Source organism: Tarenaya hassleriana, unplaced genomic scaffold (genome assembly GCF_000463585.1).
Source record: "Tarenaya hassleriana unplaced genomic scaffold, ASM46358v1 Cleome5, whole genome shotgun sequence".
NCBI classification, from domain to species: domain Eukaryota; kingdom Viridiplantae; phylum Streptophyta; class Magnoliopsida; order Brassicales; family Cleomaceae; genus Tarenaya; species Tarenaya hassleriana.
Window position 1 is genome coordinate 768,411 of NW_010967707.1, and position 26,360 is coordinate 794,770.

Below are 26,360 nucleotides of genomic sequence, written 5' to 3' on the forward strand. Positions count from 1 at the left end.
TCGGAAGAGTTTAGGGAAGATGTGCACCTGTGGGGGGTTCTGCTTGGGCCATGCGCTGCTTCTGGAGATGCCTCCGTTGTTGCAGAGCGGGTCGGGAAGAGAATGATGGAGTTAGAACCGAAGTACCACCTGAGTTATGTGCTTCTGGGTAACATGTACAGAGCAATGGGTCGCCATGGTGATGCCCTCGAGATTCGGAACTTGATGGATGAAAGAGGGGTCGGGAAGACGCGTGGTCAGAGCTGGATTGAAGCTCATTAAGACAAAAACTACTTAAAACCGCATTACACATTCATTACAGAAATGGCTGGACAACATTAAACCGCCACAATTTTGTATCTAGGCTCACACAAATTCTTCTGTGTTCAATTTGCATTTGAGGATATGTAATGCTTTTGTTTCCTTCCTATGAGCACTAAGGAAAAATTTAGATTCCTATGGTTTGGAGAAAGAAATAAGAGTTAGCAGAGTTTGTGGCTCATTCGAGATTAACAACCTCAAACCACCTTACCACTGATTCAGTCTGTCTCATAGTGCGTGCATAAGGGTGGACCTTGTGGCTTCCTGCTTCATAGCTGCGGCTTTGCCACTGCCTCGGAAGTATGCGTATACTTGCTGCAGGGCAAAGGATCAAAATCCTCGTGGGTATTCAGAAAGCCGACAAGGTGAAGCAATGGTGTCAAGTAAATCTTAGAAACAAAGTTCCCTCACCTGAATGACCCAGATGCTGAGAAGTGATTCGACGCAGAAGAACCCGGCACCAATGAAATAGAGTATCTGCAATAATTGAAAAAAAAAAAGGGATAAAACCCCGATGAGATGCTCGCAAAGCCATGATCATGTATAGGTATAGCAGAGAAGGTTTTCACTTACCCCAACCACAAGATTACTAGTCATGAGTTCAATTGCCGGCAAGACACCTCTGTTCAGAGAATAAGCAGTGTAAGCATCAGTCCCCATCAAAAGTATAAGGCACCAAAACAAGGAACAAAAGAAGATGAAGGGTGCTAACTTACGCGAGAGACTTCCCTTCAAAGATGATGGGCGGAGCAACGGCAGCAAAGATGCAGAAACCAATGTGAAGCTGAAACGTAAAGTTGCTTTTACATTGCGACATGGAAGAACAACTATAATGCAGTGAAATCTACCATGAACGCGATGGTAATCTTTACCGAGTAAAAGAAGAAAAAGGTTCCGAACTTGAGGGCACTATCAGTCCTGCAATAGGCGTGAAGGGTAACACATGTATCACTGATGCTATGATTGATGTACGTAGTGCCAAAGCATGTTTAAGCACTCTTTTGAAGATTCATTCATTCCCCTACAAATGTGTGGAGATTAGTACCTTGTAGCTCGATAAAGAGGACGGTACCAAAACACGTAAGCTCCAGGGACACCGGAAATGAAATAGATGGATGAGAGGAGCCATATCGTCGGACCTGATCACGAGTCATGTTAGATCTTTAACCTTACATTGGAGGAGCGACAATATGATTCATGGAGCAACCAGAAACCTTCTCCCTTGATCCAAGCCGTGGTTACTGCCACAAAGTTCCACAAGAGACATCCTACCACACCTGCACGGTTCGCATTAAAAGTTCATCAACTATCTGACTTCTGCATGTCAGAAACCGACAAGATCTACTTCAGGACGTGACGTACCTAACAATGTGGTAAAGGCGACGTACTGGATCTTCTGTAAATGAATCGGTATCTCATTTGGAATGTCATGGTGAATGATGGGAAAGAACTCGGGCCAGTTCTTTTCTTCGATGACAACACCGGCTGCCGAATCACAGGTTAAGATATGTGATATGATCATAAAAGCCGATATATATTAGGAGATGCGCAAATGGTAAATAGATCATGTACATTGGGCTATTGCATCTTCTTTCCGTTTAAGTTCCTGCATAACAAGGTGAAGACAGAGCATTCAGAACAAGCACTTGCACATGTGGAATCATGCCAAAGACGTTTACATAAAATATCGTTTAAGAAGCACAAGACGACGAAGATAATCGATCAAGCTTCATGTAGGAAATCACCTGTTCCCTCCTCTTTAGTTCAGCTTCCTTAGCCTGGAGTTCCTTCTCTCTAGTTCGAAGATCCTTCAAGGAAAAAGCGAATCAGTTAACTCGGTTACACATTTCATCCGCCGGATCAAGCAGTCAAAGAAATATAATCGAGATGGTGTGGTAAGGGTATATAAACCTTTCCCAAATCGAGAGGGATGTCAACAGTGGCACCGCGATCATACGGTTCAGGTGGTAGCGGCTTCAGATACGCGTTTGCAGGAGGAACACTTGTAGCATTCTGCAAGATTGTAGGCACGCGTGTTATATTTGGTAATACGCAAGGATCATTCACCGGAAATTCGTCACCATGAAGATCGAATCCATGAAAATATCAAGTCAAACCATGACAGAGACGTATAATGCGTTGCGTATACAAGCTATCGAGAGCCGAGAAACAGAACTTACCGCGAAAGGATTGACCTCCTCGTCCGCAAACGGATTAGGATCGTGACGTGCCATGAGATCGGAATCGGATCGGAGGAACTATCAAATACGCTTCAAATTCAAGTTTCAGAAAGAGAAGATCGGAGCGGGAAGATGAAGGGCTTGGAAAGAGATGGAAAATGAGAGAAACGGTTCAACGACGGGTAAATGTAGTGAGCAAAACGAGAGGACTGATTTTTCTCGGGAGCGTTTGTTTCGCAGGAAAATCAACGAGAAAGAGAGAGAAAATGGTGAAAAAACAAACGACACTTGTGCGCGCGAGAGAGATGGGAAGGTCCCTTCCATAGTAGACTGATGGCCCCATTGCTAACGGCCTAACACGTTTCAACTGCTATTAATGGAGTTTAAATGCCTCCCTTTCATTCGGAAGGTTCCATTCCAACCTATTACAACAATCCACGATAACACAACATTACACACCACACAAAAATTAATGACATCCTACAACAGAGGAAGTATACAACTTCACATAAAGCCACGATCGCCGGTGAAAATCTTCCCCAAGAACTGAATCTGCGAAGCTAAGCAAGCGCATGATTCTTTTCCACAGCCAATTCACCAGAAACCGAAAAACGTTAAAGCCGTGGAATCAGCCAGGCTTATGATTCTCACCAGACAGAAGAGCTTCTGTTCTGTTGTTTCTGAGAACTCGAACTCCTCTGTCTACACGGTTCAGAAAGACCGACGCCTCTGAAGGAAAATTTCTGTACAAATCACTAGTCCCCGCTTGCCCCGCCTGACCCATGACGCTCTCTCCGTATCATGTCCATAAGATCTTGCACTACTTCAGACATCAGCGGTCTGAATTCTGGTTCAGACTGTCAGAGAAAGAAAAATAGTTTGATCAGATCAGACGTTTTCTCTATCTCTGTTTCTTGTTTTTTCGTAGTTTCTTAAACTGTGTGATATAGAAATAAAACCCGTTTTTTGTTTAATGAACTTTCATATTCTGGTCAAGATCAAGATCGTTGCCATGCTTTACCTGAACACACCGGGAGATTATATCAACGAAGTGCGACAAGGACTTTGCGGGGTATTTTCCGTTAATGGACGGGTCAACCATTCTGGTCAATGCATCGATATCGTGAAGCTGAGGGATTGCCCACCTAACCAAGAATTGCTCTCCTCTGTTCCGATCCCTGTAAGACAGATTATCGAGTCATGTAGAAGGATGTTTAGTTGAAAAACTGGATGTACAGACATGAACAGAACAATTACAAGACGCTTACTTGTCATAGGACTTTCGGCCAGTCAAGAGTTCCAGCATCACGACCCCGAAACTGTACACATCACTCTGCCATGTATAGATTCCTGTCTCAAATTCTGGAGCTCCATATCCGTAAGCAGCTAGAATCTGTCCTGACAACTGATGCAATGGAAGGGAGAGTTTTAGCTCTTAACACTTTTCGTGCAAAGTGAATGGAAATTGGGCTTTTTCGGGTTTCAACTTACCTGACTTACAGAGCCTGATGATATTAACGCGGCCAAACCACAATCTGAGACGCTTACACTCAGATCATCGTCAAGTAGAACATTAGCCGACTTGAAGTTTCTGTGCATGATAGGCGGGTCACACACCTCGTGCAAGTACCTTAAAACGTCAAAGAAATCATCACCCGGGTAGAAAATATGCAACGATTATTCAAATTTGAATTTGACGTAAACAAGTATTATTTCGGGGTTCAAATGAACTTACTCAAGAGCCCTAGCCGCCCCAAGTGCCATCTTAACACGGGTGCTCCAAGAAAGATTCTTCTTAAACTCGTCCTCCGAGTGTAACGCATCTTGGAGGGTACCATTATTGCAGTATTCGTAGATTAGAAGCCTTTGCCCATGTTCAGCACAGTAACCCACAAGTTCAACAATATTGGCATGTCGAATCCTATCAAGATTGTTCACTAGTTCGATAAATTCATAATCCTCTTGTTGCTCAGCAGCCCTCTTGTCCAGCTTCTTGACAGCGAGTAGCTGCCAGAAAAAAAAAACATCACAGAAGATTAAGATTCAGCTAACTGAAGATTAAGTTCAGCTAACTGAAGCATACCTTTCCATCGGGAAGTCTTGCCCTATAAACACTCCCGAGCATGCCAGAGCCAATAAGATTCTCCTGAGAGAAGCTGTCGGTATATTGTTGAAGAGATGCAATAGAATACTGCTTCACAGAAGTTAGGGGCAATCGTGTTTTCGGAGAAGGCTTCTTAGAGGGTACTTCAGGTGACGCAACCGGCATAACGGTGATCTTCTCAGCCAGAATAGGCGGTGGAGGTGGAGGTGGTGGAGGAGGAGGAGGTGGTGGTGGAGGGGGAGGATGCATCATTATGGAATAATCAATCTCACTCTCCTGTCTTAAAATTGGCGCTGGTCTTTGCACATTTCTCTCTTGCTCGTGTAAGAGCTTTGGCTCCTCCCCAGCTTTCGTGAATGCTTCTCTCTGAGCTGTTCACGAGTGAAAATCCAAGAATCAGTATTGATTAATAGTAGACTGTAAAACATGGCAGCAGGAAGTTGATTAAACCGAGATGAGGCAAGGTTTCACAATCATTCTACCTTTGTCGGGTTGGTTAGGTGGCAGGGCCGAAGACCCGTTTTCTGCAGCATTCTCTCTATTCCCTCTATAGGCACCTACTTGATGCCGCCTAAAGAGTTTGCTCGCATCTCTTCTTTGTCTGGCACATTTTGGCAGCAACAGCAGAATCGCCAATACGAGAATTATGAACGATAGGACCCCGGCAAAGGATATCAAGACTATCCGTCTAGTACGTGAAGAATTTGACTTTGACCCAGAGTTTGATGATCCTTGTGAAGCAGAAGGTCCATCAGCAGCTTTCCCGTGAGTTTCGCTGGAAGGTGTTGCAGGGGACGTCGGCCCTCCAGAAAACGGTCGTGTTGGAGATTTGGACGGTGGTGACGATGTAGTAGAGGAATTAAACGGGTTCCCTGCATTTCTACACCGGGAATAGCAAGAGCATTAGCTAAGCGCAAAAGCCATATCAGATTGTTAACATGCAGGGTAACAATGCAAAAACTGAGTACTATTTAGTACCGGAAATTCGGGATGTTGAGCAATTTTTCTGGTATGGGTCCAGAGAAGAGGTTATTCTCTATGTTCCTGTTCAAGACAATGTAAAACTGGAAAAATTACGACATCCGAAAATTATCATTGCTTAAGAATGGAGATATTTGTGGGAGAGAACATTACAAGTTCTGCAAGTGAAGGTCTTGAAGAACATCAAGAGTCCCAGAAAGCTGATTGTCCTGCACATGTCTGAGAACTCAGAAATCAGCTTCACGGCAAAAAAAAGAAAGAAAAAGAAAACAGATATGGAGAGAAATTCACTTTTGTGACATAACTATCTTACAAGGTAGTAAGAGTTGATAGATTTTCCATGGATGGAGGCAACGGTCCACTTAGATTGTTATTTGATAAATCTCTGCAATGAATATTTCATGTATCAGATCCAAAAACAAACCATAGACGAGATTGCACAGATGTAAACAACAAGCATACAGGTTGATCAGCCCGACAAGGTTTTGAAACACATCTGGTAACTCTCCAGAAAGAAGGTTTTCGTTCAGAGACCTGAGAACACATAGTATAGTTTTTAGCCAAAGAACACTTGGAAACAACATGAAGAGACAGGAGAAAGAAAAAGGACATAACCAGAACCTACATGTCAGAAAGAAGAACCAAAGATCCAAGAGATTCTGGAATACTTCCAGTGAACTTATTAGCTGAAAGAAAACTGCAAAGAAGGTAAAAGACCGTCAACAGCTCAAGCACCGAACATGACAAAAGCTTATGGTTTTACATTGATCAAGAAAGTACATACAAATGTTGCATGGAAGTAGGCAGACTAGAAGGTATGCTTCCACCAATCTGATTGTTGCTTAAATCTCTGATATAACCAAAAAAAAGAACATATAAATGTTACCAAGAAAGCTGAAAAGATTCACCGAAGAACTGAATCAAAGTATGTTTTATAAATCACCATAGACCCAGAATGCTTACATTGACTTGATAGAGGTGAACTTCCCCAAGTTATCACCGAGCTCCCCGCCCAAGTTAGCAGCGTTTATAACTCTGAAACCGGAAAGAGAAGACAACCGATCATAGAAGATAACCGAGAGATGATAAGGTATACCACGAGTCAGCGGAGAAAAACCCTTACATGCTAATTATCTCTGAACCGTTGCAGGAAACGCCTTGCCAGCCTTCACCACACGGATCTCCCCCAGAAGCAATCCACCCGGGTATGAGTGGTGAACCAAGTGCAATGTACAAGCCATTGATGGCAGAAACTGATTCAATCAGAACAACATTTGTCATTTCTCAGTGACTCCCAGTGAGAAAAGATGAAGAACAACATTGGTCGTTTCCGATCACCAAGGATTAAATCTAGCAGCAAAGTGGAATTCTGATCCTGAAATTTTCCTAGCAACCAAACAGATGGAAGAACCCGGAACAAAAATTGCCCACCATCACCAAGGTTAGTGAAAACAACTGACAAATCACAGCAATGCTGATTATTTCTCGCACATGGGTGCCCAGTATAACTCAATTAACAAACAAATGAATGAAGAAAACGCTGAGCAGTATGAGCAGATCTCCCCCGAAACTCAACTCTCATCTCAGTGGAAAAGAGTAAACAAAGCATGAAATCGCGATTTTCATTCTAAGATTTTCTCAGCGACCAAGCAGAAGGAGCGCGAAGAACCCTACCATCATCAGGGTTAGTCAAAGCCAAGGAGATTGACGGCGCCCAGATCAGCAGGAGAAGACAACAGATCTTAGGACCCTCATACTGTGTAATAGATCTCTTCTTATCCATTGGTCGCGACAACGATGAACAAAGCGGCTTATTTTAACCTTCCAAACCAACATTAATCGAACACGACCACTTCAAATCTGTCGACAGAACAAACAAACCCATCAAATCTGGCAGTAAAATAAAGATAACGAAAATGACAAGATCCATCCTTCACCAATCAATTGATCATCAGATTCACCAAGCAAGTTACGTACCCAGAAAAAAGAAAAGACAAGAAATGTAAAATCTTCAGAAGAAAATACTTGAAATCTCACTGGAAAGATAGAAGAAGCGTCATCAACGGTCTTAATGGCTGACGAACTAACGAAAAGTAGAAAGTCTTTAGCTTTAATTGCAAAGGCCAGAGAACGAAAAACAAAGAAAGAAACTTTTTTGTGTGGGTGAGATTAAGACGCAACGTACGAGCTAAGGTTCAATGAATTTCGGTGATGAAACAATGGGAATACGTACACCAATAATTTGACTCTGAGAAGCTCCTCAGCTCGAGAATATCAATGAACTGGGAAACCCACAAAAAAAAAAAAATCCTTTTTTTTTAAATTACGGGGAAACAGAAAGAAGAAAGTAGGACCGGAATCTGAAGAATTACAGAAAGGACTGGAGAGATGAAGAAACAGGTTGGGCCGTTGAGAAAAAGCTAATAGAGCAAGTGGTATTTCTGAAAATACCAAGAAACTGTGTTCATATTTATATAATATTAAATTGTAGAAACAAACGCTTATGGGCATGGAATCTTTGCTTTGTATGAGATCAGTCATTATGAAATTCGTGGACTTGATCAAACTGAAAACTATTTAGGTGTTAATGTACTCATTAGGGCAAAACCGTTATCTTCATTTCTTGCAAGTTCCACGGGGAGAGACTACGGGGATTGAGATTCTATTACATAAAGCAAACGGCTTTTTAATATGAACAAGATCTTGATGACAACCCCTGAGATTGTTAAAACAAATGGTAGACAGAAGATGTCTAGATCTTGAAATCAACTAAATAAGACAAAACTAATTGTTTGAAATCAACCATGATTCATTCGTTTTCATGAGATGAAATGATATCCATGTTTATAATTTATAAACACACTTAAATCTAGTGACTTGCCAAGAGAGAGAGAGAGAGAGAAAAACAACATGTCTTATCATCTTGACGAGGAATCTCTTGGAATGGCTACGCGCTTTGAAGGCGCGTGGAATAGAATAAACAGTAACTTTTGGTGGAAAGACAGCGAAACTATAGTGAATGACAAAATTAGCCGCAAGTTTTTTTTTTTTTTTTTTTTTTTTAGGGGAAAAAAAAAGAGTTTGGTTGGAATTGGGTTCCCACGGATATCTCGTTGGCGGGGATCACGTGTTGCAACTCCGACATCTGACGTCCACGTCTGCTCCTCATCCAACCCTATCCCATCCCACCATACAGTTAGCTCTAAAGAAGCAAAGTGTGATTTTTTTTTTTCAATTCGGTATATTTGTATGCATTATGATGCATAATCTGATGTTATAAAGTTTGGATTTTTGGACGACCCATGTGTTTTTACCTATCAAATTGAGAGAAAAAAAATATATGGGAAATGAATTACTAAGAACTATAAGTTATATATTTACGACCCATGAATTTATTTTGCCCTCATAAAGTGAGAGATGTGATTATGATTATCCTATCCATCCAAATTTCTTAACCAAAGGTGATGTTTATCCATTTATACATATAGTTTTTTAAAAAAATACGTTTTTTTATGTATTTACAATATTTTATTCAAACATATATTTTTTTTGTTTTTTTGTTTGACAAGGACATTCTATGTTTATCCAAATAAAATATATAAACACCACGGAATAGTTGGCTTAGTATAAGACATGGCATAGTTATCACATTCATAATTATGGTGTTCTTATGTTAGAAAATAATTATGACGGATCTAGCTAATGAACATTCTAATGATTAATTAAAAAATAAATAAATGAGGACCGATTATCATTGTTGATTAATTTAACCGAAAAATAATAGGAAAAGTAATTGATCATCTCGCAATAAAATCAGATTTTATTACCATGATATGTTATATCATAAGATAATATAATATTCCCAAAAAATTGTCCATGTCAAAAAATTATGCTTTTTCGCTCATTTCAGAAAAAGGTATGTAAAGAAACTGATGCAATTTGTCCAACGGAGACTCATAGACTAATGTGCCGATGATTCAATCTTTCAAATACAAATAAAAATTTATAAATGAAAAACAAAACAAATTTCTCTCATTTTATCTTCTTACAAGAAAATATAAGCAAAAAGGAAAAGAGAATATCTAAAAAAAAACCCATAAAACGTTATTACAAAGGGCAGGCTAATTGAGGCCCAACTATAAAGCCCAAACATGAGACATTTGGGCCCAAGCCCATTACGAAACAGGCCCCTTTCTGAAGACAATCCAACTTGCATCTTCTGTTACTGTTCCTTCACACTTCCAACTCGTTTCTCACAAGACTCAGTACCAACACCACATTCATGAGGCCGTATGAATAACAAAACAACGATGTATTCAGATCACAAATCCGAATTCGTTATTCGTTATTCGGATCCGGATAAATGAATAAGATGCATCCTGCAAAATCCAGTGTGACTATTAGAAGTCAGACTCAACTAAAGTCCTGTACTTTACCCGCCTCTTCACGCTCCCCATCCGTTCATAGCCAATGCCGATCCTGCTGTGCATCAGCTTCATCGCCAGATCTGATTTGCCCGATTTCCGCAAAGCATTGATCATCAAAGTACGGATCTTTCCCGGAATCTCTCTACCCCTTTCAGTGACCCCATCAGCCAGCTTGCAGGCCTCTTTTATCCGACCAGCTTTGCACAGAGTGTTGATCATGTCTTCAAACGCTGCCTCGGGAATAATACCCATCGGAGCTAACTCGTCCAGAATCTTGCAGGCCCTTGCCACCTTTCCGGACAGACAAAGACCTGTCGAGAGTACCCTGAAGCAGGCAGCCGTCGGGGTAATCCCTTTGTCGATCATCATGTCCCATAGCTTTAACGCCTCTTCGTTTCTGTGTTCCCGGAACATTCCGCCCATTAGTATCGTGTATGTATACACAGTCTGATCGCATCCTTCTTGCTCCATTCTCTTGAACAGAGCTAATGCTTCATCAACTCTCCCGGACTTGGCAAATGCGTCAATGAGAGCGTTATAACAGTATGAATCCCGTGTGCATCTCTTTTCGGCCATCTGTTCAAAAAGCCTCTCCGCTTCATCCACTCTACCGACCTTTCCTAACCCATCAATGAGGCTAGAATAAAACATCGAGTTGACAGCCAAACCATTACACTGGCAAGACTCGAAATACTCAAGAGCCTCATCTACTCTCCCACTTTTACACAAACCATTGACAACAACACCATAAGTTACCACGTCAGGTTGAAGACATTCATCCATCATTCTCCTGAATAGCCTTAGTGCATCTTCAATACTTCCACATTTTGCATATGCATCTATCAGCGCTGTGTATATAGCCACGTTTGGTTTAGCCCCCTTACGAATCATATTCTCGAAAACAGCAAATCCTTCATTCAATTTCCCCTCCTTGCAAAGCCCTCCAATTACTAAACTGTAAGCATGAGGCGGAATCTCAAGCCCCTTCTCATCCATTTCTTGATACAGGGCTACACAAGAATCAAAATCATTATCTGCATAGCAAGCCTGTATCATCGTCATAAACGTGATCTTATCTGGCTCCAGACCACTCGTTTCCATAGCTCTGAGTTTCTCCATAGCATTCTTGGTCTGCCCTGCCCGACAGTACCCTTTGATCATCGTGTTGTAAGTGACAACATCCGGTCTGATCCTGCCACTGTCCATAACCTCAAAGACACGCTCTGCAGACTCCATGAACATCGAGCTCACGAGTCCATTAACCAGAAAATTGTAAGTATACAAAGTGGGTTCGATCCCATTCTCTTTCATTCTACGCCACACCCACAGCAGCTCCTCCACCATCCCAAGAACACCAAAGCTCTTAATCAGAGAATTAGCGGCAGATACCGTCATTGTAATCTCCAGGTTTCTAATTTCACCACAGACAGACCTAATCCTGTCCAAATGGTTTGCAGATGACAAGACATCGATCAAGGAGACATAACACTCGAGCTTGTGCGCATACTTCTTCTGCCTACCAGCCCAATAAAAGAACCTCCAAGCGATATCGGATTTATCCCGAAGCTCCTCCGATTTCAACACGAAAGAAACGAAATTGGGCGATAGCTTAACAAGGAACTTGCGGCAGAAACCATCTAGATTGGATTCCATGGTGGTCGAACCATCGAGGAGGTTGATGACTTGGCTTACCCATGGGGAGATCTGGAGATCACGAGTTGTCTTCACCAAATCGGAGACGTCATTGAAGGGTTCTATCCACTCGGGAGGAGGAAGACCGGTGCTGCTGAAGACCCACCTAATGTTAGTCCTCGAGCACGATTGAGGCAAACGTTCCGAATCATCCCACGAAAATCCGCCATCTTTGTACGGAAAGAAAGACCGTGGTGAACTTCTCGGGTAGCGCACGAGGATCACAGAGAAGAACCTTCCTCCAATTCTTCTCATCGGCTCCTTCGTCAGGTTGCCGGAGTAGCGGCGAATGATTTATTGTCCACTATGATTGTCGATCATTTAAATAAATTTTCAGAATACAACAACCGGTTCCATGGTCTAGTGGTCAGGACATTGGACTCTGAATCCAATAGCCCGAGTTCAAATCTCGGTGGGACCTCTTTTTTTAATTTTTTCTCTCTTGCAGAAAAGTCAATGGCCCAATTGTGATGCTTAAGGCCCAAAGTTTATAACTCTTCAAAAGCCCATTTTACTCATTGGCTTGTTGGGTCAACGGCCCAATAGTTATGCTTTCGGCCCAAACTATACTCGAAAACCCCGAGTGACAGTCACTCAGTCAGCAACATGGACATGTACATTTGATGATCAAGATTCAAACCTCTTCTGCAAATTCATTACATCAAACAGAAGCAGAACTACACCAGAGCATAGCCAACTGAGCCCCCGGCAATGGCGTCCTCAGTTCACAATGCTCAGGGCGTTACGCTAACAAAACACACTTCATGTTTCACTTTCCTAAAACAGCATACAATCATGGTCTCAAGGCATCAGTTTCTCTTCCGAGAATCTCGGAAGCTGAACAAGGGAGTTCACCCTGGTAACACCTTCAAGTCCCGACCAGTTCTGTTCTTCTCCAGTTTTCTCCTCCTCCTCCTCTTCTGCATCATTTTCCGTCTGAATTCTCACGTAAGCATTGCTATCTTGGTCTGATCTGACAGTGAAGTTTCTCTGGAGACATGGCTCTGATCTCTGTCCATCGTCAGATTCTCCTGCATTGCCCGAATGATTGCTCTGAATTGTTGCAGAGGAGAACCCCTGCTCCTCATAATCCGACTCGACGTCCATCTTTCCGTCCAAAAACAAACACACCACTGCACAATCATCCATTTTCGAAGTCGGGTACTTGAGTTTCCATTCCCGTGCAGCTGCGTCCACCAGAATCCTAGCAGCTGATGCCCGGCTTGGAGACGTTGCCACGATCTCAACCACTTCTTCATTGCTCAATACATCCCAGACCTGTCGCAGCAACAAAGCCCGAATTAGTAAGCACTGTCTCCTGACATTGCAGAAGCACAGAGAATCTGGATCGATCACAACTTACTCCATCTGATGCAAGAACGATGAACTGATCTCTGTCTGTAAGAACCCGGTGAGAGAACTCGGGTATGGAGATGACTCCATACTCTTTCAGACAGAAATCACCGAATGCCCGGGCCATGGCTAGCCCAGGTGCATCATCAAACGGCAGCCAGACTCGTGGCACCTCTGGCTCATCTTGCAGCGCAAAGACCCGACCTTTACAGCGTTTGATCCTCTCAGCTTCCTCTGTCAGACCCAAACAGCCAATGCCCCGATCAGACAATGAAGAAAAAACACTAAGAGAAGAGCAAAGATCACACAAGTGGTAAGCATACTCGGTAAGTCAGGCTTCAGATCAACAGTTAACTGAATTGCCACCATCGAATCATTACTATCTTTGGATCCAAGGATTGCCCTCGAATCCCCAATGTTTCCCATGAAGAGACTGGACCCCTGAATGACCAATCAAAAGCAGCAGACAGATAGTTTAGTAGAAGGGGAAGACAGAGGAAACGGTTCGAAGAAAATAAAGAAATCTCTTGTTCTCCAGAATTGCCTGTTTCACAATTGTAACAGCCGTGCTGCCACTGCAGAAACAGTCAAGATTAGGATGAGATCTCAGCTCCTTGTCCATGGCCTTGAATGATTTCAAGAATGCTTCTCTCCACAAGCAACTCAGTTTATCCTCAGAAGATCCATCTACTTTCTCAGCTTCTGGGGCATCAGATTTACTTGAACTTCTTCCGAAACGAGATCCTCTAGATGTGTTTTGCTTTGACTGAAGTGAATGCAAGAACGACATCAACTTCACAGGCAATGCATCTCTCACTTTACGGGCAACAAGATGCCCATAAGGGCCATGACCATCAAACACACCACAGAAGGTCACATCCTCAGACATGAAATCCTACAAACAACAGCAAGATCCTATCATTACCAAATCCTATCCATATAGATTAAATGATCTTGATTTTGTTTATATCTACACACGTTCACATAGTGATCATTTTCTCCAGCGACAGGAAAGAGGAAAAACTCACTTCCCACACAATCATGGCATCCTGATTGATCCCCTTGCGCCCCTGCTGAGTGAAAATGCAAGAATTCCTGCTCTTCCCACTGGTGACAATCCGATTAGGGATACCAGCCAAGTTCTGCAATGAAATGATGTGGTCTGAAAATGTTCTCTTTGTCCGTCTGCTCCTGCAAAAACCGATTCCAAGACATGGCGGAGGCAATGGCTCTCCATTGCTCCTGCTACTGCAGGTGCTCTTGCTGCTAGTCGATACACAACCCCCCATTGTTGAAGCCTGTCCAGTCGAAGAACATAGGGTCCTGGATCCAATAACAAGACAAAGACTTCTCCTCCTTCGCCAAATACAGATCTCCAATGGAATGCCTTAGCTACACATCTGTTCAAGCTAAGATCTTTTCACCGGCTTTTTTATATTGAAAAATGTGGACAACCCTTCTCTTCAATTCGTGGTCAAAGATAATCCATTGGGATTATGAGCTGAGAAAACATTACAGATGCGGTTAATTGGATAGTTTATAGCTGTTTCAACGGAATCCATAGACAAGAAGACTCAACTAAGTCACAGAGAACAAGACCCAGCATGTGACCCTTGGCAATATAATATTACTAAAAGTAAATGTCCTTATTGTATTATATGTCATTGAACAGAGCTCACATTGAGAATTCTTTATTAATCTATTTCTGGTTTGGTCCCTAATCCTTGCGATTGATTAAAAAAAAGGACTTGAAGTGCTCGAAAGACATGAAAACAAGGATCATACTGAAACAGCCTAAGAATCAAGAACAGAAGAGTTTCCAAATATGCCTACTTACACATGAATCTAGACAGCTTTTGTGGAAATTCTCTTCGTTCTCAAGACTCTAAATTTCTTCTAGCGTCAAAACTTAGAGCTTTATTACCACCAAAGAAACCAGACCAGTATCAGAAGTAAGAACAGAGAGACAACGGCATATAATCATTATCCACATGGATCCTCTATGTCCTAAAGAGAAACAATACTTTATCAGAACGCTAAGTTGAAATCTCTGGCGACAAAGGAGATCTAACGCACAGGAACTGGAACTTTAAGAGTTAAACCTGAGCCCACATAACAAAAATGCGATGAGCAGACACCTGTATATACATACTTCTATACAAGGATATACTGAAATCAGACCCTCTAACGCCCAGAAAAGAAACCTAGTTCAGAAAACTCAGATTCCCTTAAATGCCTAGAACTGAGAGTTCGTGATTCTTGTCGTGGGTTTCTAAGTGGGTATCTCGTAAATTGCACGAGGAAATGGAACTACTGGTGAACAGAGACTAAACATAACAAAAAAAAAAAAGGAATTTACAGAGAAAAGCTCTTCGCTTTTGAGAAATTCAATGTAGCTAGATGGATACGGGAAGGTGGAACGAACTATCGTTTTCCCTTGAACTTTCTCGGAAACCGAACAAGTGGAGGAGATGTCTGAGCAGATCTCACGAACTCGAACCAGCAAAAGGCCGAAAAACCCACAGAGCGGGAAACCCAGAAAGAAAAACAAACAATTTGAGAGTAAAAAAAAAAAGAAACGAGGATTGGAAAACAAAGAGCGTACCTTTCGGGAGTTCTGGAAATCAAGAACAGTTCATTGACAGACAGAGTGTGGGAGTGAGAGAGAGAGAGAGATTGTGCAGTGTAGCTGTAGAGGTGATGGGTGATCTCATTAATTGAACAAAAAGCAGAGGGGAGAGAGAGAGTCTCCCCCGCAGATTTTTTTTTTTTTGGGAGCCAAGAAAATATCAAAGATTTATGCTTTGCGACTAACTTTCAAAATCTTGTGTTTATGGCAAGCTTTTGAACAAGGACATACGCCGAACTGGCCGGCTTTAGTTTCTCTTGATACACACACACGTGTGTTTATTTGGATTAGATATATAATAAAATGTCCTAATTATATGATCAGCAGCAATAACCGACCGTAATCTTAACTGTTATAAATTCTCTCTATGGTATATGATTTCAGTGCAAGAAAACAGTGTGGAAGTGGAAGCATGAGACTATTACTATGGAGTCTAAAAACGTTTTAGTCACACCGCTTATTAGAATGTCTGCGTGTATTATTATCACAGAACAAGACACAATGATTGGGATCCTACGAGGAATGACAAAGCTTTGTCTATGACACTATGTAATAATAATGATGACGGCCCCAATCCTTTTTCCATTGATTATGATCACTAACAGTACTATTAGTTTTGGATTTTGGATCAGGTCGGCATGATTTTTTCGGGTCTAAATAATCAAACCAAACTCGCCTCTATAGTTTTCGGGTTTGGATTTGCTCCGGATCAATCCGTTAAATTTGTTTTATAAAATTTATTTTTATTTTTGAAATTTTTAGTCGATCCAAAATGAGATCTTAACAACTCGAAAGTCCAAAAATTTTCTAGTCGAAATATTTAACCCCAAAACCTGCTATATTTTGAACTCAATCGAGTCGAACTTTAGACATCTAAGCAAAATTGACACCGCTAACTGTCATCATATATATATATATATATATGCCAATGATGAAAATTATGACTATAATGATGCTAATTAAAGTGACACGACAATCGAGGATTTTGATTGGCATTGCACCATGGATGTGTTCGTCCACTGACTTCCCCATCTTTCCTTCCTTTTTTTTTCTTAATTAAAATCACCATGAATTTATTTATTATTATTTTTGGTAAAAACGAACTTATATTTATTTACTCGAACATGAAAATTTACAACTATATACTTGATTCAAGCATAAATCACAATCAACACCTAGAAAAATGGGTTTAAACGACGACAATAAAATCTTATTTGCTATATTGTTTTCGAAAATTCCTGAAAACCGGTTCTGAATTTCAATTTGAATATTCTATAGTTTTTCAATAAACAATATTTTCAAAAAAATGTTTAACAAAAATCGATACTAGTTATCACTATAATTTCCAACAAATTCTACAAAACCTTAAAGACACTTTTGTATTCTGTTTTTGTTTTCAAAATGAGTTTGGTCCATTGATAGTTAGTTGGTTGGTTGGTTGGTGTCATGTAACATTATCTATAAATGTGTATCATTGAGTTCACAGTTTCCCTTGTTAGCACAGTGGACAAACATCATCACGGATTCCCCACTTGCCTTTTTTTCTCGCCACCAATTCGAAATAAATATATAAATAAATAAAATATCCTTTTCTTTTTTCACTTTTTCATTCTATAAAAAAGTCGGTCCATATGCAACTAAGATTTTATGATGATCAAACCATGAGATAATAAGTTGTAACTTGTACAGATATTACAATCGTTTCAACAAAATAGATTACGTCCTCGGTATCTGTGGTCCTAATGAATTTTCCATTGAGATTATAAAAAGAGGTTAATGACCATTACATAGACTAATGATTGAATGCTCTATAGTTGGATATAATACAATATTTTTACATGGGCTTTTTGGTTGTAACCTCGTGTTGGAAGAAAACGGAATGGCATCATCATAATCCCCATGTGTGGTGGTGGGTCGACATAAACATGGTATGCTCTATACATATATATATAATTTATCATACAACAATTTGTTTATGAAACTATATGTTATACAACTTTGACAAAAAAAAAAAAAGTTATGTTATACAATATACATATACAACCCGTATAAAACTTGGGCTATTTTAACCAAAAAAAAATGGGGCAATGTCAATGGTGGTGGCCTAAACCCAGTCGATATAATTGGGCTTTTGGGCTTTACAAACGTAAAAACTAGGGCCCAAAAATACAGTACTTTATTAAGCAATTAAAAAACTAAATTATTATAGAATGCGGGCCCCACAAGAGGATCTACGTCTGAGACATATCATTGAACACTTGGATCGTCCGTCTGATCCTTGAACTAGTCTCTGGATAAGACGATAAGGCCACGTGGCAGGTGCCCAACACTCCCAATACTAACAACTCACTGACTCACATCACACGTCACACTTTCGATCTTTCCCGACAATGGCCACGGTCACAGCGGCAACCCTCCTCACCCCCACTCCGCCGCTCAAACGTAACCACCTCCGCCGTCTTAACCGTCTCCGCCACCAGTTCTCCGCCTCCGCGACGCCAACACCAGCCACTCCCCCGCCGCGATTTCCTTTCTCTATCCCTCTCCTCCTCCGCGGCGGCTGTGCTGTTCTCACCGGAACCGGCGGCGGCGGCGGACGAAGAGTACGTGAAGGATACGGAGGAGGTGATAAGCAAGGTGAGGACAACGCTGACGATGGAGAAGAGCGATCCGAACGTAGCGGCGGCGGTGGCGGAGCTGAGGGAGGCGTCGAACTCGTGGGTGGCGAAGTATCGGAAAGAGAAGGCTCTGATCGGAAAAGCGTCGTTCCGGGACATTTACTCGGCGTTGAACGCCGTCTCCGGTCATTACATCAGCTTTGGTCCGACGGCTCCGGTCCCAGCGAAGAGGAAGACTCGCATCCTGGAGGAGATGGACACTGCTGAGAAGGCTCTATTGCGAGGGAGATGAGTATCAACAGTCTTCTTTTTTTTACTGATTAACGTGAGGTGAGTTTCACTGTCGGTTAATTTAATACGATGATATATAATCATTGAGACATTACAGAGATTTCACAACATCAAATTATTACCATTATGCCTTGCTTGGTAAAAATTGGTAAAAAAGTTCATATATGTATATATCTATCTATATATGTTGATTTCGATTAAGGAAATGCTTTCTATATATATGTATATCCAGTCTGCCTTTGTTGTTGGGAAACCATTTAAGGGATGATTAGAGACAGATATTTGAATAAATTAATCGAGTGTTTTGCATATACAAACCGATATAAATACATCTGCTTTAAGTGAATATCAAAGATTTTGATTTCGTTATTTTATATTACTAACCACACCCTAATTATCTTTTTCACCCACACTTTTTCGTGATGATATTTATTTCACGAAAATAAACCCTCATTTTAATTACCCATAGTACTACAATTAATTGATTTTATTTGTTTGATTGATTACATAAATAAAAAAAGATGCTGGGTTGTTGAAAAGTATCTACGTTCAAACATCGATATCGTTACGAAATTGGATGTCCCAAATAAAATTTTTAAATTTCATGTAACGATATATATGTCCACAGCATGCCACGTGTCGCTCAATGGTGGAAAAATCAAACAGGGTTGTTTTTTTTCCGAGGGCTGCTTCAGTGGTTATTAACTTATTATTCAGCCGATTTGACTGTGATACGTCACCGTTTTGGTGAAATAATGCGACGGAGTCCACGTCAATGACGTTTTACACGTGCCCCCTGCCCGTTAATTGTTACCCACCCCATCTATTTTAATTTTACCAAACCCAAAACTCTATTTTTTTTTTCATATTATAAATTATAAAATTGATTCAAATATTTCAAGTCGGTGTATTTGCTTCGGATGTTTTTAAATTTGGATGTAAATAGACAGAATTCGGATATTCAGCATGAAGTTTGAATAATTTCGCTAATAAACAAACTATAGCAAAAATAACCAATATGGGTGTAGTTTAACCGTTTAAACGTCTGTTTCACTTCGAATTCGAATCCCAGATCTGAAAAAATATTCACATGATTTTTTTCCGGTCACAGTATATCTGATTATAAAAAAAAAACTATGGCAAAAAATGAAGACATCATAGTGTAAAAGTCACGGAGGATTGATCCACATGGAATTAAATAAGAATTGAGTGGATATATATATCTATACATACATAGATACATTATAAGTATGTTAGTAAATGTGCTGAAATAGAAAATGAGGGAAATTAGCAAGAAATCATAGAAATTTTAATTTCCAGTGGGTGGGGATGGGAGCAGATAAAGACCAGGCCACGTGACGGTGGAGGATGACTGATTCATGAGAGCCGGGGGACGTGGAAATTAGGAAAATCTTTGATTTGGTGTTTACGCGCATTTAAATCTTTTCTGAAGAGATTAACTCCCAGAAATAGATCGATTTTTTTTTTGAGAAATCAAGAACAAGAAAGATTCTTGAGAGAGAGAGAGAGAGATCCCATGGGCTATATATAGTTCTGTCTCTGCTCTGTATCCCAGCACCGGTCCTTCTTTATCCTCTTTTTCGATAATTTTCCTGGAAAGTTTTGATTTTCCGGCAGTATTTGTCCCGCCGTGGAGTGTCGTCAGACAGCAGGAAGAACCCGTTGGGGTCTTCTTCTTTTTCCTTTCTTTCTTTTCTAGCATTTGGGTAATGATCGAGAAACATGAAGTGAACGGTTGCTTTTGTTTCTTCTGTTGGGTCTGGATTTTCCCGGCGCTTTCTCGTATTTTTCCTCATTTTCTCGCCTTCACCCAGTTTTCGATCACCGTGGTTTTGGTTTGATGGTCATAGATCTCGACGGGTGGCTTCGATTTCAGAGGTTCTGGAAAGAAGAACAAGACACGAGCATTTGTGCAACGATGTCTCGATCGTGAGGTTGTGTCTACTCAGAGTCGTGTCGGAGATGCGTTGTTTCAGGTTTTTGGATTTATCGTTTCCTATTTTTTGGTCGTAGAGAAAACAAACAAACCAACCGGGAAATCGGCTCTCACCGTAGAAAAAGACTTTTCTTTCTTCAGCAAGTAACTGAGGAGATTTCGGGTTTTTGCTTTTCCTTTTTTTTTTTCCTGTCCCTTTTTTTCCCCGTTTCCCTTAAATTCAGCTGTCCTAACGTCAAAGCTCAGACACTCGCTTGCGTGTCTCCTCCAAAATCCCCAAATCTCTCTCTCTCCCTTATTCTCTCTCTCTCTCTCTCTCTCTCTCTCTCTGTTTCTGTTTCTCGGCTCTTCTTCCTGAGAAGAGCTCATCTCTCTCTCTCTCCCCCTCCGTGTTAGAATCATGGTGTCTAATAAAGGGTCGGCGAAAAAATCGAACCTTGACCGGTTCCTCAATTGCACAACACCCGTGGTGCAATCACAATCTCTCCCCAAGGTCTGAAAATGCCCATCTCTGTTCGTCTGATTTCTCGTCTTTATCATCGATTTTCATCACGTGGGTAACGATTGTTTTACGGATTGCAGGCGGGGATTAGGAACCTGAACAGAATTTGGCATCCGTGCGAGAGAGAAAAGGTCGAGTATTTCAGATTGAGCGATCTTTGGGACTCTTACGATGAATGGAGCGCTTACGGAGCAGGCGTTCCCATTCGTTTGACCAATGGCGAGTCCTTGGTTCAATACTATGTTCCTTACCTCTCCGCCATCCAGATTTTCACTTCTCCTTCTTCCTTGATCCGTTTAAGGTATAATCAATCGTCCTTCCCTTCTGAAGGGATCGCATACTTGTCTCTGGGTTCCTGATGGGTCTCCGCTCTGTAAATTGCATTGCTTTAACGATGAATTCGTAATGTCTGAAACTGAGGGCATGAAGGGAATCTGTAGATGGTGATCTATTGCTTGTTGATGGGGCCCTTGGTTTATGGTCTGATTAGGGAGGAATCTGAATCTGGGTATTGTGAGACGAGGGATTCGATTAGCGACTATTCATGCAGCGAAGAGAGCGATAGCGATAAACAATGGAGAATGGATGGATCTTCAGCATCAGATGAGGGGCTCGAGCAAGATGCCATCTTCCATCCAAATGATCGTCTGGGTTATATTTATCTTCAATACTTCGAGAGATCGCCTCCTTATGCCCGAGTTCCTCTCATGGACAAGGTACCTTTGTGATCCGGGCAGTGTTCGTTTCTTAGGATACAAGTTACGAGTTTGAGAAAAACCGAAACTTGTTTATACGTCGGATTTTTGCTGTGCAGATCAACGAGCTGGCGGAGAGATTTCCGGGTTTGATGTCGCTGAGAAGCGTGGATCTTTCGCCGGCGAGTTGGATGGCGGTGGCATGGTATCCCATCTATCATATCCCCATGGGAAGAACCATCAAAGACTTGTCCACATGTTTTCTCACTTATCACATCCTTTCCTCTTCTTTCCAAGGTTGTATTCACCGCCATGGCGAAATCTCCTTCGATATAATTGACTCGGGGCGATCGTTAGATTCCTGGTTTTATCGATATCTGATGTTTGGTTTCGCTTGCAGATATGGATTCGGACGATAACACCGAGGAGGACACGGCCCGAAAGGACGCCGACGAGATCTCGCTTGTACCGTTCGGGATGGCCACTTACAAGATGCAAGGCGATGTCTGGGTGTCGGAAGACGATCTCGGACACGACCAAGAGAGACTTGTGTCGCTTTCAAGCGTCGCGGATTCTTGGCTGAAACAGCTGAGGGTCCAACACCATGACTTCAACTACTTCTCCGGGATGTCCCGTCGTGGCTAACCACCTGATTTTCGAGCCCGAGCCGAAATCAGATTCCTCTGTCTCTGTTCTTGTTAGAATGTATATCCGGTTTAGTCGAGATGGGTTCGGTTTTATATTCTGAATTTCTGATACCTTCCGGATCGCGTTACCAGTGTCGACAAGCGTTTGTGTTTGTGGTCGCGGATTGCTTCAAACGCTAAACGCAGGCGTTTCGGTAAGAGCAGCGTTTTGAGTCTTTTTCAACCATGGAAACGCGGTGCTGAAGGGTGTTTTCGGATTTGTATAATAATATGGTGGGGAGGAGCATTTACTGGCAATGACGTTGGTTATTGTTTAAATGATCTTATCATGTTGTCATTAACCATATTAATCAGGGTTTTCCTAATTGAATAGAATCGTGAAAATGTGTATCCTTAAACTTTTGCTGTTTTTTTTTTATAAATAAATTGTGGGGCCTGATGGGTTTTTTTCCCCTAATCAATGCTTTGATTGGATTATTATTATGATATTACATGTCTGAAAATGGTAAACAAGTCTCTATGAATGGTTATATAAATTAAAAATGGTGGACCGTCTTGGTGGATTCAATCAATCATCTCTATTCAAGACAAAAGTCAAATCAGTGGGACGAACAAAAAAAAATCAAATGTCATTGACTTTAGGAAGAACATAATTTATATTTTTTTCCCAGCCTCATAAACGAAACTCTCTTTAAATTAAATGCAGCGATATCGCAATCTTAATTTAGACTTTAGAAGATCATCGTCTAGGAAAAAAAGAAAAGAAAAGCAGAAGCAATTTTGTATAAGCAACGTGTTCGGTCGGGTTGAAAATTTTAGTTGGGAAGTGCATTTATGTTCGGATATAAGAATCCGAGTCGTTATAATATTTTATGAATAAAAAATAAATCTAAATCCGAAAAATTAGTAAATAAAATTATACATATTTACTAATTTAGGGATTTTATTCCTATTTTCCCCCGATAACAGAAATCAATAAATGTTTTTATGTAAGATAAAAACGATGGTTTGATTAATTCAGACCAAAGTTACTCTTGCGAAGCATATAATCGTTCAAATGTAATATATATATATATATATGGACACATAAGGATGAATAGAATTAGTAATGAGATTATTAGAGAGAAAATATGTGTAACAGAAGTTAAGAGAGAGACGTTTAAAATAGTTTGGACATGTATAACGTAGGTCGACGAATGTGCCGGTTAGAAAAATGGAGAGTATAAGAATGAGGGTGAAGAGAAAGAGAAAGGGGGTAGACCTAGGCTTATTTATAAACGTGTAATTAATAACGATTTGGATTTGTTACATATTCCGAAAGAGCTAACGTAAAACCAAAATGAATAAAAAACGAAGAATTTATGAGACCGATTCCAAATAAATTTGGGACTAAGACAATGTTAATGTTATTTGTGTATATATATATATAGCGAAGATAGAACCAGTAACCATATATATAGAAAGATGTAATAAAGAGTTCAACAACCAACAAAGGATTTTTTTTTTGTTATCACAAACGAAAAAGAAAGTCGAGAAGTGGGGGATGTTTAGTGTTTCAAGTATCAACTAAAAAACCCAATTTAGTTATCATGACGAAAAAACCATTTGGGTTGCCATTTGTCATCTCCACAAACACGAGCTCCAACAACAACATTATCCATAAAGCTGATGATGACTTGCATCATCCATTCCTATATGAAAAAAAATTAGATGATATGATCCACTTTGACACTTTCTACTTGGAAGTACGATCAGCAACGTATCGAAAATCCGGTCCCACGTATCTTGATGTGATCTGTGAGTTTGTTTAGGTTAAGTAATTATCATATCTTCAAGATTTAAATCCGTCCGTCTACTTTTTATGTTTTATTTTGCGATTGGGCCTGAAGCCGTAAATTGCTGATTTCTTGCTTGTCCATACAACATTGGATTGGATGTATGAAAGTCCATAAAAGGGGCCTTGAAATGAGAAAAATGCGGTGAGCGTGGATCGAACACGCGACCTTCAGATCTTCAGTCTGACGCTCTCCCAACTGAGCTATCCCCGCTATGCTCACTGATGGATTACAGTTGTCATTACAGAGATTAGAAGATCATGTACATCGCTATCCATGCTAAGATATTAGTTAACCAAAAAAAAAAAAAAAAAGCTAAGATATGGAAACTAGAAAGCAAAACCTTCTGAACAGAACCACCTTCAAACCTTGAATGAGGGATCATTCCTCAATCTTGGGGTTGCACCAGCGGCAAACAGGCCGCATAATCGTCATCACCACCATGCTTCCATTCGGCAAAGAACACCAAAAATGAATAGGGATAGCGAAGCACGTGGCGGAAGAGGAAGGGCCTCAAAGTGTAAGGCGAAATATAAGGGATGGTGATAGCGAGGAGAGTCATGACATAGAAGGATCCCGGGCCTTGAAATGAGAAAAATGCGGTGAGCGTGGATCGAACACGCGACCTTCAGATCTTCAGTCTGACGCTCTCCCAACTGAGCTATCCCCGCTATGCTCACTGATGGATTACAGTTGTCATTACAGAGATTAGAAGATCATGTACATCGCTATCCATGCTAAGATATTAGTTAACCAAAAAAAAAAAAAAAAAGCTAAGATATGGAAACTAGAAAGCAAAACCTTCTGAACAGAACCACCTTCAAACCTTGAATGAGGGATCATTCCTCAATCTTGGGGTTGCACCAGCGGCAAACAGGCCGCATAATCGTCATCACCACCATGCTTCCATTCGGCAAAGAACACCAAAAATGAATAGGGATAGCGAAGCACGTGGCGGAAGAGGAAGGGCCTCAAAGTGTAAGGCGAAATATAAGGGATGGTGATAGCGAGGAGAGTCATGACATAGAAGGATCCCGAGGTCAGAACAAATACGGATAGCCACCAACGGTGGGCACCTCTGTTCCTCTATCATACATCATCAGAGACATGTATACTGTCTGTCATGCTCGAAAGATGATGACTTAGGTTTTCTAGAAGTCGTTTGCACCCAATCTGAGCTTATTCCTCACCTAAGTAGTAAGAAATCATTGATCAAGCAAGCACAGTCTCGGAGTACCTGGATATTTTGATGTCAGGAGCTCATGTCTCTGTTTAGCTACAGACATCTTAAACTAACAACCAATATTATATTGAATTTTCCGCTTGACTTGCGGAGGAATGTCGATGATGGTGACCGTGTATATCATATTCTTGTCCAACTGATCTCAGAAGAAGAAAAGAAAAGAAGTCAACAGGCGACTTCTTCAGCGGTTGCAGTATTAGGATCCTAAAAGGGACTTTCGCAGGCTCTTCGGAATCGATAGAGCCATTTACCAAACCCTAGTCAACAACAACAAAAATAATCTGAAAATTGGAAGTTGAACTTTCGTAGAAGCCATCGAGCAATTTCATTCTTATGGATTCAGTCAAACAAGCAAGAGAGTTTACCTCGAAGTTTGAAAAAGGCAGCGACCGGAGAAGGTAAAGGAAGCGGCTGATGCACCGGAGAATTCGAATGCGGTGGCGGATATGCCCTCACCGGCGGAAGAGGCAATCGGTTGAGCCGATGACGCCATCTCCGCCGAGCGGGTTCGAAAATTTTTTGTTGGACCGGTGAAGAAGGTTACAGTATGGGCAGCACGCATAGGAATTCTTCCAAGCACTTGAGCTAAACGGCGACGTATGAGTCCCCGGATGGCAGATGTTATTCAAGAAATATGCCGAAAAAAACCCTGAATCATGACTTGTGTGGTCCCATTAGTTAAGATGACGTCATCATCATCTTTGTCTCGTAAATCCTTAATTTCGGTCACGAGTCATCATCATCGCCATGTCAGACTTCGGCCATGGATCTTAACGAAATCTCGTATGGGGTCATGTTATGGGCTTATAGCCCGATGATAGTTGGGCCTTGATCGCTTGTTTTGGGCTGGAGCTAGACGATAACAACGCATGTGAATTGTAAACAAATTAACCAAATAAAAAATAT

The 26,360-nt window shown here is 41.1% G+C and overlaps 7 protein-coding genes, 1 long non-coding RNA gene and 3 other non-coding genes across 15 annotated transcripts in view; 4 read left to right on the forward strand and 7 right to left on the reverse strand.

Annotated features, from left to right (window-relative positions):
* Positions 1–323, forward strand: part of LOC104826024 (pentatricopeptide repeat-containing protein At1g03540) — a 2,667-nt gene extending 2,344 nt beyond the window's left edge. Inside the window, exon 2 of one of the 2 annotated variants that reach the window (XM_010558522.2) lies at positions 9–323. In XM_010558522.2, the coding sequence (XP_010556824.1) occupies positions 9–261 (253 nt within the window). In that variant the 3' untranslated portion in view covers positions 262–323. The other variant, XM_010558523.2, reaches the window with a different exon arrangement.
* Positions 324–419: 96 nt separating this feature from the next.
* Positions 420–2,687, reverse strand: LOC104826025 (secretory carrier-associated membrane protein 2). Its single transcript, XM_010558524.1, has 12 exons — positions 2,481–2,687; positions 2,212–2,313; positions 2,046–2,108; positions 1,873–1,906; positions 1,663–1,785; positions 1,515–1,577; positions 1,346–1,439; positions 1,173–1,218; positions 1,017–1,084; positions 874–922; positions 712–777; positions 420–615 (listed from the first exon to the last, which is right to left on the reverse strand). Exons 1-12 carry the CDS (start codon positions 2,532–2,534, stop codon positions 529–531), a joined length of 849 nt encoding a protein of 282 aa, XP_010556826.1. The 5' UTR covers positions 2,535–2,687; the 3' UTR covers positions 420–528.
* A 161-nt stretch (positions 2,688–2,848) lies between these two features.
* LOC104826026 (protein STRUBBELIG-RECEPTOR FAMILY 3) lies at positions 2,849–8,012 on the reverse strand. 4 transcript variants are annotated; one of them, XM_010558528.2, is made up of 17 exons: positions 7,799–8,012; positions 7,240–7,425; positions 6,689–6,818; positions 6,529–6,600; positions 6,350–6,415; positions 6,191–6,262; positions 6,028–6,099; positions 5,879–5,950; positions 5,719–5,784; positions 5,563–5,628; positions 5,067–5,464; positions 4,564–4,955; positions 4,216–4,487; positions 3,972–4,110; positions 3,749–3,885; positions 3,502–3,658; positions 2,849–3,337 (listed from the first exon to the last, which is right to left on the reverse strand). In XM_010558528.2, exons 2-17 carry the CDS (start codon positions 7,346–7,348, stop codon positions 3,236–3,238), a joined length of 2,322 nt encoding a protein of 773 aa, XP_010556830.1. In that variant the 5' UTR covers positions 7,349–7,425; positions 7,799–8,012; the 3' UTR covers positions 2,849–3,235. The 4 variants fall into 4 exon arrangements, with proteins under 4 accessions (XP_010556830.1, XP_010556828.1, XP_010556829.1 ...); XM_010558526.1 differs by lacking the exon at positions 7,799–8,012 and adding an exon at positions 7,603–7,792; XM_010558527.1 differs by lacking the exon at positions 7,799–8,012 and adding an exon at positions 7,591–7,792.
* A 1,563-nt stretch (positions 8,013–9,575) lies between these two features.
* On the reverse strand, positions 9,576–11,972 carry LOC104826027 (pentatricopeptide repeat-containing protein At1g03560, mitochondrial). Its single transcript, XM_010558529.1, has one exon. It carries the CDS (start codon positions 11,937–11,939, stop codon positions 9,966–9,968), a length of 1,974 nt encoding a protein of 657 aa, XP_010556831.1. The 5' UTR covers positions 11,940–11,972; the 3' UTR covers positions 9,576–9,965.
* Positions 11,973–12,033: 61 nt separating this feature from the next.
* TRNAQ-CUG lies at positions 12,034–12,105 on the forward strand. Its single transcript has one exon. It is a non-coding gene; the product is annotated as a tRNA-Gln (tRNA).
* A 194-nt stretch (positions 12,106–12,299) lies between these two features.
* Positions 12,300–15,819, reverse strand: LOC104826028 (probable protein phosphatase 2C 52). Its single transcript, XM_010558530.2, has 6 exons — positions 15,643–15,819; positions 14,066–14,538; positions 13,582–13,932; positions 13,361–13,478; positions 13,048–13,271; positions 12,300–12,962 (listed from the first exon to the last, which is right to left on the reverse strand). Exons 2-6 carry the CDS (start codon positions 14,324–14,326, stop codon positions 12,486–12,488), a joined length of 1,431 nt encoding a protein of 476 aa, XP_010556832.1. The 5' UTR covers positions 14,327–14,538; positions 15,643–15,819; the 3' UTR covers positions 12,300–12,485.
* A 1,926-nt stretch (positions 15,820–17,745) lies between these two features.
* LOC104827374 (photosystem II repair protein PSB27-H1, chloroplastic-like) lies at positions 17,746–18,706 on the forward strand. The gene is made up of 2 exons (XM_010560546.1): positions 17,746–17,812; positions 17,966–18,706. Exons 1-2 carry the CDS (start codon positions 17,746–17,748, stop codon positions 18,574–18,576), a joined length of 678 nt encoding a protein of 225 aa, XP_010558848.1. The 3' UTR covers positions 18,577–18,706.
* A 185-nt stretch (positions 18,707–18,891) lies between these two features.
* On the forward strand, positions 18,892–22,815 carry LOC104826029. The gene is made up of 5 exons (XM_010558531.2): positions 18,892–21,025; positions 21,115–21,335; positions 21,525–21,750; positions 21,849–22,026; positions 22,130–22,815. Exons 1-5 carry the CDS (start codon positions 20,933–20,935, stop codon positions 22,372–22,374), a joined length of 963 nt encoding a protein of 320 aa, XP_010556833.1. The 5' UTR covers positions 18,892–20,932; the 3' UTR covers positions 22,375–22,815.
* A 1,536-nt stretch (positions 22,816–24,351) lies between these two features.
* TRNAF-GAA lies at positions 24,352–24,424 on the reverse strand. Its single transcript has one exon. It is a non-coding gene; the product is annotated as a tRNA-Phe (tRNA).
* Positions 24,425–24,809: 385 nt separating this feature from the next.
* TRNAF-GAA lies at positions 24,810–24,882 on the reverse strand. The gene has a single exon. It is a non-coding gene; the product is annotated as a tRNA-Phe (tRNA).
* LOC104826030 lies at positions 24,869–26,295 on the reverse strand. Its single transcript, XR_773681.2, has 2 exons — positions 25,820–26,295; positions 24,869–25,711 (listed from the first exon to the last, which is right to left on the reverse strand). It is a non-coding gene; the product is annotated as an uncharacterized LOC104826030 (long non-coding RNA).
* Between the last annotated feature and the right edge of the window lie 65 nt (positions 26,296–26,360).

Coding starts and splice junctions, on each gene's coding strand:
- LOC104826025 (XM_010558524.1), bottom strand. CDS start 2,534: ATGGCACGTCACGATCCTAATCCGTTTGCGGACGAGGAGGTCAATCCT. Junction 1,219..1,345: donor CCTCTTTATCGAGCTACAAG/GTACTAATCTCC, acceptor CGCCTATTGCAG/GACTGATAGTGCCCTCAAGT. Junction 1,085..1,172: donor CCTTTTTCTTCTTTTACTCG/GTAAAGATTACC, acceptor TTTACGTTTCAG/CTTCACATTGGTTTCTGCAT.
- LOC104827374 (XM_010560546.1), top strand. CDS start 17,746: ATGGGGCAATGTCAATGGTGGTGGCCTAAACCCAGTCGATATAATTGG. Junction 17,813..17,965: donor GGCTTTTGGGCTTTACAAAC/GTAAAAACTAGG, acceptor TCTCTGGATAAG/ACGATAAGGCCACGTGGCAG.
- LOC104826029 (XM_010558531.2), top strand. CDS start 20,933: ATGGTGTCTAATAAAGGGTCGGCGAAAAAATCGAACCTTGACCGGTTC. Junction 21,026..21,114: donor AATCACAATCTCTCCCCAAG/GTCTGAAAATGC, acceptor TACGGATTGCAG/GCGGGGATTAGGAACCTGAA. Junction 22,027..22,129: donor CCTTTCCTCTTCTTTCCAAG/GTTGTATTCACC, acceptor TTTCGCTTGCAG/ATATGGATTCGGACGATAAC.
- LOC104826026 (XM_010558528.2), bottom strand. CDS start 7,348: ATGGATAAGAAGAGATCTATTACACAGTATGAGGGTCCTAAGATCTGT. Junction 3,886..3,971: donor CATCAGGCTCTGTAAGTCAG/GTAAGTTGAAAC, acceptor CCATTGCATCAG/TTGTCAGGACAGATTCTAGC. Junction 3,338..3,501: donor TAATCTCCCGGTGTGTTCAG/GTAAAGCATGGC, acceptor TTTCTCTGACAG/TCTGAACCAGAATTCAGACC.
- LOC104826028 (XM_010558530.2), bottom strand. CDS start 14,326: ATGGGGGGTTGTGTATCGACTAGCAGCAAGAGCACCTGCAGTAGCAGG. Junction 13,479..13,581: donor CTGTTACAATTGTGAAACAG/GCAATTCTGGAG, acceptor TTGGTCATTCAG/GGGTCCAGTCTCTTCATGGG. Junction 13,272..13,360: donor TCTGAAGCCTGACTTACCGA/GTATGCTTACCA, acceptor TGGGTCTGACAG/AGGAAGCTGAGAGGATCAAA.
- LOC104826027 (XM_010558529.1), bottom strand. CDS start 11,939: ATGAGAAGAATTGGAGGAAGGTTCTTCTCTGTGATCCTCGTGCGCTAC.